This window comes from Etheostoma spectabile, chromosome 23, assembly GCF_008692095.1.
Source record: "Etheostoma spectabile isolate EspeVRDwgs_2016 chromosome 23, UIUC_Espe_1.0, whole genome shotgun sequence".
Taxonomy (NCBI): domain Eukaryota; kingdom Metazoa; phylum Chordata; class Actinopteri; order Perciformes; family Percidae; genus Etheostoma; species Etheostoma spectabile.
In genome coordinates this window covers 2,955,610-2,965,148 of record NC_045755.1, presented here as the reverse complement: position 1 = coordinate 2,965,148, position 9,539 = coordinate 2,955,610, and the positions used below count along the sequence as shown (strand labels likewise).

Sequence of the window (9,539 nt, the reverse complement as noted above, 5' to 3'; positions counted from 1 at the left end):
ACACACACACACACACAGACACACACACACGATACTCATGCAGGTATGTAGGCAGGTACTGTAGTCACGTTTTTTCACCGCATGGTTGCAAGGGAAAAACAAGAAAAAGATTAAAGCCAGAAATGCTTTTTGTGGTTATCAATTTTATCCATCCATCTTCATCTGCTTATCCGGGGTAATCTGCTCCAGCAGGGGACCCTCAACTTCCCTTTCCCAAACCACATTAACCAGCTCTGACCGGGGGATCCCGAGTCCCTCCCAGGCCAGTGTGGAGATAGAATCCCTCCACCTAGTCCTTGGTATTCCCCAATCATTGTTAATGATAAAGGGCAGAGTTGGTAACTATTTCCAATAAACACTTTTTTTTAAATTTTTTATTTTTTTTTACACCCCAACAGCAAAGAGAAAGAAAATGCCAACCAATGACTGCCTCGCACTTCGCTTTGAAAGAACCAATGAAAACCATCTCCTGTACAAGCCTGAGCTCAGTGCGAGTCGTTGCCGCCAGATTTACTGCGAGTCTACTAGAGAACGGAGAAGAAAACTCAAAAGTTGCCACTGCTTGCGTTTCATTTAACACCCCTGTTCTCATTCTCAACTCATCAATTTTAAACACGTGGTTAATGTTGTCAATTCAGCCAAACTACTTGGTTATGTTTGGTTAAAACAAGTACTTTTGTTATGTGATGCTAGTTAATTATGTTATGTAAGTAATTTAACTAATGTACATAAGTTAAATAAGATTTTTTGGTTTCACACTGGAAGCAAGCAGAGGCGTCCTGGATGAAATGCATGTGTTTGTTTGACCCATCCATCTACTCCATCCTCCACCGTACACAAACTTCCAACTTTCTCGCTCTTTACACTACGTTTAGTATGTTAACATGCACACTAACATTCCACTCTCATTCTGAATATGAGAATATTCAGAATTTTATACTAAGTCATTTCTGATCAAGACACGTGGGATATGCTGGTGTTATTTTGGGTTTTAGAAGCATTCTTTGGACATGTATACAGTGCAATCAGATTATGTGTCTCAAACAAGGTTCCTAAGCAGTTTCTGGACAGTTTACGGCCCCTTGCCTGTTTACGGCTTTCTGTCATCTCTGTGCGTTGCTATGGTTGCTGTACACAAACCAACTAGCCAACCGTTTGCAGGGCTGCAGTAGAGATGCATGCCTAAAAGAAAAGGAGAAACACTTTTTCAGAAAAAGGGCAAACAATGGATTATTATGTGCATGCAAAAGTATGCCACAATGTTAAAAGACACGCAAAAAGCAAAAGAATACGTAGTGATAACACGCAAAGCAACTTAAGAAATTGATGTGATATTCATACCCTATTTGATTAAAGCAGGCTGTACACATTTATAAAAGTGTTCAGTCTGCTTTTTGACCAGATGTCTTCTGAGTTCTAACTGTTTACAGTTTAGGCAGCTCCAAGCTTCCATGCCTCTCTTACCCTGGGGGCTAAGCTGAGGGTCACAAGCTAACCCCCCAGCTTGTGATATATCGGGGCCATCCAATAGCAAATATCGATCAGACTGAATTTTCCGGTAAAAGTCTGAGTGACACTGTCTATGCAATCAATATACTGAAACTGCAGAGTGAGAGGGAAACATGGTGAGAGGGGCAGAGAGGGAAAGACCAGCGACCAGGAATATCAGGACTTAAGGCTGCATGAGTTACAGCTCAGCACAGCTCAGCGAATGAGTTAGTGTTACGCAAGAGCTCAGTCAGCCCAGCAGGAGATCAGGGGGAGGGAGAGAGTGGCGGACAGAGAGAGAGAGAGTGAACGAGCTCTGGGACCGAGAGAGGAGAGGGCTGGAGAGGAAACAGCAGCATGTGAGAGCAGATTACAGCTGGATCTACCACACATATACACAGATTAACACACACACTCCTTTACTTACTCTCCTTCTCTGTCATCCCTTCTTGCAGCACAGCAGCATCATGAGTGGAAACGCAGAGGGGGCTTTCCTCTCTCTGCCAAGGGAGTGAGGAGGGAATCAGAAAAGAAGACGGGGACAAAATAGAAGAAGGAAGAAGAGAGAAGGAAAAGCAGCAGAGGAAGACAGGGAAAAGAAAAAGGAGAAAAGGGAAGCACCAAACTTTTCTCTAAAGGGTCTTTTCCCCTCATAACGAGACTCTTGTCGAGTCAAAGCACCCGGCTATGAGGCTGTGAATCCTTCTTCCTTCCTCTTACAAAGCTCTTCTTTATTACGTGACCCTATGTATCCCAAAGTTGGACCCCCCGCTCAAAGCACAGGCACCCATCTCTGGATGCTTCTATGCCCCCTGCTCTGTGCTCTGGTCCAGGCAAGGGGCGTCACTCTGAGCCCCGAGGACTTGCAGAGCACCGTTAGCGAGTCGCTGCCGGAGGACTGGACCGGCACGATAATCCAGCTGCAGCCAGGCTTGCAGACTGAAACCCAGATGCCAACGGAAGTCCAGACAGAGACTCTGCCAACTCAGAGCACTACCAGCAACTACACAGGTTAGTCTGCATGACAATCACCTATCCATTTCTTCCTTTATTGCTGCTACCAATGCTCACTCAGTGTGAGGTTTCATGATGATTTTACACATTTAACGAGTGTAGACTTAACTTGTCTTTTAAAGCACCTCATTTCTTATTCTGCAATCACAATTTGCCCTGAGCCCAGTGGACATATTTAAATAGCTTTTTTTGATGACCGTCCCACATCCAAAGATATTCAGTTTAACATCCTATAAGAATAAGAAAACTAGAAGCTGAACCTCGGTGGATTGAGCAGGCGCACATATACTTAGAGGTAATGCCTCGACGCAGAGGTCCAGGGTTGGAATCAGACCTGTGACGATTTCCAGCATGTATTCCCCCCTCTCTCTCCCTTTTCTCATTAAATAAAAGGCAAAAAGCCCCAAAAATAATATTTAAAAAAGAAAAAAAAAATGTCTTAAACGATCCATTTGATTTGACTGAAAGGCAAACGTTTTTCAGAGTACTTCAATACATTACACAGACCAAGACATTCATTGAAAACCAATTGGAAACTCATTCAATCATAAACAGAATCATTAATTACTACAAACGTTGTCATGGTCAAACACTACATGTTGATTGGCAGTGCTTAAAATGCTGACACCCTAGTATATAGATTTAGATGTGTAGATCTAAATCTTTGTTGACCCTCGAACATCACAGAATCAGATATTGGTGGGTTGCTACATAGTAACAAGTCTTGGTATCAGGCTTCCCATTGGCAGTAAAACTCTCAGCATAAATGGGGATTTACAAAACTTAATTATAACATGTAGTAACATAATAACAAGTCCTTAAAAGTTCTTCAGACTGTGTCAAAGTCTGTTTCCCCCTTGATATGTGTTTCTCCTTGTCTTGTCCAACCAGGTGAGGTACCGGTGCAAACCCTAAAGGGGTGCACCGGTACCTCACCTGGTTGAGCGTGTATATACACATTTCATGAGGCTTAGTCCTTACAGCAGCAGCCTGGGTTCAAGTGGCCCTTTGCTGCATGTCATCACACCCCCCCCCCCTCCCCTCCGTCTTAAGCTCCTTTCTATTAAAATATCCAAACCCCCCCCCACAAAAAAAAGATCTTAAAAAATAAATAAAACCCTAAAATTGACCACAGAAAGCACGTTATACAAGAACACAAAAATAGGCTTCTTTGGTCAAGAAGCCTATTTTTGGTTTTAGACAAAAACATGTCGTTGAAAGTAACTGAACGGTCTTGAACATCAGTGTTTGCGTGGACTTTTACTTGAGAACAAAACCAAGAGGAGACTTTTCAAATACCTCCACTCTATTTTATAAAGTTTTCCCAAAACAAGAAAACCCCTCTCCTCAAAACTCAGAGAGAAAGTCGGATATGTAAATGTGTATACTGTAAAGTGTGTGTGAGTGCACATTTACTTACTCTTTCGTGCTTTGGATTAATAGTGGATCTGTGTGCTAGCAAGATGTGTGTTCTGTTGAAAATCTATGAGAGTGAAAAGATCTTTGGAAAGTGGGGACAATTTTCCAGGCTTCACACGTATCAAAGTCCAAAGGTTTTATGTATGTGCAATTACGTCTGACTCTGCATACAAGCAAATATCCACTTTTTTGTAAATGTGCTGTATTTATATGGCGCTTTTCTAGTCTCAAAGCGCTTTTACATCATACGAGAACCATTCACACACATTCATACACTGTGGCCAAGGCTGCCGTACAAAGCTGCTCATCAGATACACACTCACACACAATCACGCGCAGCATCGGGGGAAACTTGGGGTTCAGTGTTAGGGACAGGGATTGAACCACCAACCTTCCAAATGGTAGGCAAGCGCTATACCACTGAGTCAGCCGGCCTTTGTGTGGTGGTGGTGTGTGTGTGTGTGTGTGTGTGTGTGTGTGTGTGTGTGTGTGTGTGTGTGGCAGGTGATGCATTTAAAGACAGTTTGTTATGTCCAGGCTGGAGCAGCTCAGCCTGAAGAGAAAGCTGCAGCGCCGCTCGCATGACTTACCCTCAACTGGAGCATGAGCTGCCTTTCTCTTCTCCTCCGCTCCTTCTGTCCATTTCCCCACTCTGTCTTTCCTTTCCTCCACTCAATGTGTTTCTCTCTCTCTCTCTCCCCTGCTTATTTTCTCCAACCTCTGTCTCATCTGTTTCTCTTTTTTTACTAATTGCCTTTTCTCCGTCTGTCACTTTGTTTCTCTCGTACTCCTTGTTTTTCCTCTTAGAGTAGTTTTCTCAAGAAGCTCCTGTCACTTCTTTTTATTTTCTTCCATTGCCTCTCTCTCCCTTTCTTTCCACCATTGCTTCTCATGTTCCTCACCCGTCCCCTTTGCAATCACATTTCATATCCTCACTTGTATGCATAGCCTACAGCTGATGACAAAATGCAAACCTCACATGCCTAATACACACATAAAACACACACACAAAGTAGACAACACACAAAAAACACACGAAATGGACGCTCAACCCAAATGGCACCAATCGTCTTAAAGGTTTACAGAATAAACACAGTTGCTCATTTCATAACAGCAGCTCTGTGTCCGACAGAGCAGGAATAAGCAGTTTATACTTTAATAAAACACACACACACACACACACACACTCACACACAAACATACACAATCAGCTGGATTGCAACATCGGACCGCATGCTTGAATTATGCCAGACCAGAGCTTTAACGTGAGAGTTTCTAAATCTAAATCCCGGAGGTGTGATTAATATCAATGTTCATGTAACCAAAGTGTGTGTGTGTGTGTGTGTGGTGTGTGTGTGGTGTGTGTATGTGTGTGTGTGTGTGTGTGTTTGTGTTTGAGTGAGTGAGTGAGTGAGTGAGAGATGAACATAAAAGCAGTGTCTCTCATTTTTCCATCATGTTTTAAGCCTATCCTTCAGGTCTGGAGTCCAGCAGCAATACTGTCTTAGACAGTTGAGTCATTTTAGGTTCAGCCTGTTGAGAATAAACCAGCCTCAGTTGTCATGTATACAACAAAAATAAATCCAGTTAAACATAGGAGACACAGATGAAACCAAAATGAAGACAATCTGGAAGAGTTTGTGTTATAGCAAAACTATGAGAAGATAATAAAGGCTCATCTGACTCAAGTACACCTTTATCAACACCACCCGTCATGTTCCAAATGGGCTTATTGGAACAGATTTTAATTCAACTAGATGTAATGTAACGTTAACTATGTGAAGTGGATATTGTTTGATAAACTATTGAACTGTCAGTGTTTAGGTTGGTTTGGTTATGTTTCATTATGTTTTATTAAGTGCAAAAGCTAGACCCTTCACACACGTTGGCTAACTAGATTTATTTTAACCATAACCACTACGGTCCCTTATAACTGTTGTCATTATTTATCCTTTAGCTAGCTATATATCAATTAAACCCTTCATCCGCTGCTTTTAGCTGTTTCACAAATGCGTTTTAGGTAAAAGAAAATGTAAATGGTGACTAACGACACATTTTGTGACTTTAGACCATCAGTGGAAAAGCCAGATATATTATAAAAAGCCAGATATATTATATTGTAATTCATTTCCATGCATGTTACAGTCCACGGCTCTTCTGCCAACAGCACACGTCTTTCTCCCTCTCCTAGGGTTGCCTGCCAGGTCTTGATGACAAAACCAGCCCAATGGGCAATCAAAACCAGCCAAAACCATCCCAACGGCCAATAAAACCTCCCCAACACCCAAATTATTCCCCTGCCAAAACATATAACACTAACCCTTACACTGCTTTTAAAGTCCAATAGCATTACTATAATAAACTATAATAAAAGTATAGTAATATCTACAAAGAAACACCATACATGTTTAGTGTACCAGCATTAAAAGCAGTTTTCTATAAAGTTATTTCACCTAGGTTCAAGTTAGTTCATTAGATATAATTACCCATTTTGATCTCCGATAGATATACAGTAGGCTACAGTACACACAGAGTAAAAGACAGTACTCATGCAGTCAGTGTATGTTTGCAGGATTTATTGCAGTATTAGTTAAAAACCATCCCATAAACTATACAAACAGATTGGAGTCTACAGCCATGTAATAGTATGGCTGTACTGAGGGGCGTCGGACTGAGTACCCAAGGCCCTCATGTGAGAAGGGTCCAAAAAGATGTTAGAATGAATACCTGTGGATGTAGAGAAGGGCCCATAGAAAATGTCTTTCTACAGGGCCCAGAATTTTGTGCTACGCCTCTGGCTGTACCTAAGGAACAGCTTTAAGTTAATGCTAACGTCAGCATGAGGAAATGCTCACAATGGCATGCTAACTTGCTTGTGTGTGATAGATATGTTTTCCATCTTAAATAACCTTGTTAGCATGTTAACATGTACTAATTGGCACAAAACACAAAGTACAACTTAAGCTGATGGAAATGTCATCAGTTTTGCAGGAATTGGTTATAAACGATAGTTTGACCTCATGGTGGTGCTAGACAGAAAGTCAGAGGATCACCAAAGTTATTAGGATTCATCCTGAAGGAAACAAATGTCTGTATAATATTTCAAAGCCATTCATCCAGTAGTTGTCAAGATAATTCCGCCTGGACCAAAGTGATGGACCAACTGACAGGATGACATTGCAATCCATTGAGCCACGTCGCTGGTGTGGCTAAAAGCTTCTTCATTAAATAGAATAATATAAACTATATATATATATATATACATACACACTATTTAAAGAGATATATATCTATATCTATCTTTCTATCTATCTAACAAAAAACAACATGATACATCAAGCCCACAAGTTAATTCTCCTGGGGTCCAAAAACCATCTTAGGAAATGTAAGAATGTATGAATGAAATGAAATATTTTGCTCACTTTAAGTCAAAGTCAGGTTTTACATTCAGACTACCTGTTTGCAGACTGAACCGGCGACTACAGTGAGAAGATGCAGCAGTGCAGGTTGCAGGGCAGGTTGGTGTTGGTAGCCTGCCAATGACCAGCGGTTCTTTCAGCCTAATACAAAAAGGCCGTAAGCCTTTACATTGACATGGTAACACAGCCCATTGACCTCAGTGTGTGAAAGGTAATCTCAGCGTTAATCCCTAAATGAGGCCTATATCAGTTACTTAGCGGGCAGTCTTCATCTCAATCTGGCCAAGCAGGAGTTTACAGTGAATCCTAACTGTGTGCAGTGTTTCCAAGGATGTTTTCCAGCAGCTGTGCTAAAGGGAGTTTCATTTTCAGCCGCCAGAAGATAATTTAGCATGTTAGTTGACACAAAAATGATGTCAACAACAGCCCTAATGCAACCAATGGTTGCATTAGGGCTTTTCAGACCAAAGCCGGCAATGACACTGAAACCCATTGTATGCTCAACAGCGTTTCGCTGCATCGAGTGAGGCCAGTCAGCACAACCTTGTTTTTGTGGTTCCAAGTGGCTAAATATCTTAAAAGAATACAACTTCCTGGACAAAACCAAATACAAATGTTAAGTTCTAGATACAGCGTCTACCTCACAATGAGAATAAGTTGCTTATGCTTCCCTCTGAGTCTCTTTGGCTATGATCATCAGCCAAAAGCCTAAAATGTGAAATGTTGCAATGCCGTTAATCAGATTAACTGAGAGGCTAAACCAATTACCCTTTGTCTATTCCAGGCTATTTCTTGTGCAAGAAATCCTGTTAATGACACGCCAACACCCAGGAATACAGATGCACACACTCACTGGTTGCAGGTAGAGCCCGGTTTATTTTTGAAGCCAAGTACTACAGTTCTTTTTCCAGGACTGCATTGGAAGCCATGCTAGAAACCTGTATTCACTCATATATCTTACATTGGCGCTGATAACTTAAAACATATGCATCGTCTGGATTTCTGCATGGACATGCAAGATCCACAAGAGTATTTTTTTTTTTTTTTTTTGGACACGTAATAGTCTACTTGCATGAAGGGGACACCCCCCCCCCCCCCCCCCCCCCCCCCCCCCCCCCCCCCCCCCCCCCCCCCCCCCCCCCCCCCACCCCCACACACACCCACACACACACACACACACACACACACACACACACACACACACACACACACACTCAGTGCCAAGGGTATTACGGTCAGCGACACACACTAATGTCACTCCTAAGCCCTACAGGCTTGGCGTTCTACAGACAAGAAGTTCCTTCTATCTCTTGCTTGTTAATACAATATGGTGGCTGGCAGTGACTCAATTTCATTATTAGCTTGCCGGACTACCGCTTGCTGAACAAAGTCACCAAGGCAGAGTCTGAAATTTGCCTTCTTTCTGCCCTGATGGTTGAAATTGGATGGGAACAACTAAGGGGCGGGCTCAATGAAACATCTAAACTGTGTCTAAAAATCTGCCTACCAGCACGGGGTGCCAGGTAACCAGTAACCAGTAGAAACTCCAGGAAGTTACTGGTCCCAGCCAAGAAGTAGTCCGGAATTACCCCCCATAAGCTTTGATTCACTGCCCGATTGGTGTTTTTTTGTTGTTTTTTCTAATCCAAACCTTGTGTAGTCTATAAAATGTCATGTATAATGTATGGGCTGTGTACCGCTATGTGTGACCAACATCTTCGGATATACAGTATATTCAACTGAGACGCATTGAAAATAAGCAGTAGACATTTGTGTTTATACTAAAACTGCTGCTGTGGTTCATGACATAAAACTACACAGGTTCCTGTGAGGTTGGGATGGATTTTTTTCAGGCCTGTTATAGTAAAACGCCAAAGTTTTGTTTTTACACTTCAAAGATTTAGATTTGTATGTATTTAAAACTATAAGTGAGTTTTAGAGTTGCTGCTAAGCAGATTTTGCTTCCCCTTTTCCAGTTAATGCTAAGCTAACCAGCTGCTGGTTCCAGCTACATATTTAGCGTAGAGATATGACAGTGGTATTAATCTTCTCATTTTACTCTCCGTAAGAAAGCTAATAACTATTTTCCGAAATATTTGTTGCTTTAAAATAACCACAAGAAGGTCCTTGACTTTGAAATTTTAACTCAAGTGAAACATGAATGGTAGAAGTAGAAAAAAAAAAAAAAAGTAAGATAAG

The 9,539-nt window shown here is 41.7% G+C and overlaps 1 protein-coding gene across 3 annotated transcripts in view; it reads left to right on the top strand.

Moving 5' to 3' along the window:
- The window catches only part of zgc:162331 (sushi domain-containing protein 3), a 41,615-nt gene that overhangs the window by 17,871 nt on the left and 14,205 nt on the right, over window positions 1-9,539 (top strand). The window contains exons 1-2 of one of the 3 annotated variants that reach the window (XM_032505762.1): window positions 1,758-1,847; window positions 1,944-2,499. In XM_032505762.1, the coding sequence (XP_032361653.1) occupies window positions 2,235-2,499 (265 nt within the window). In that variant the 5' untranslated portion in view covers window positions 1,758-1,847; window positions 1,944-2,234. Of the gene's footprint in view, window positions 1-1,757; window positions 2,500-9,539 lie in introns of those variants that run through there. The other 2 variants (XM_032505763.1, XM_032505764.1) reach the window with 2 other exon arrangements.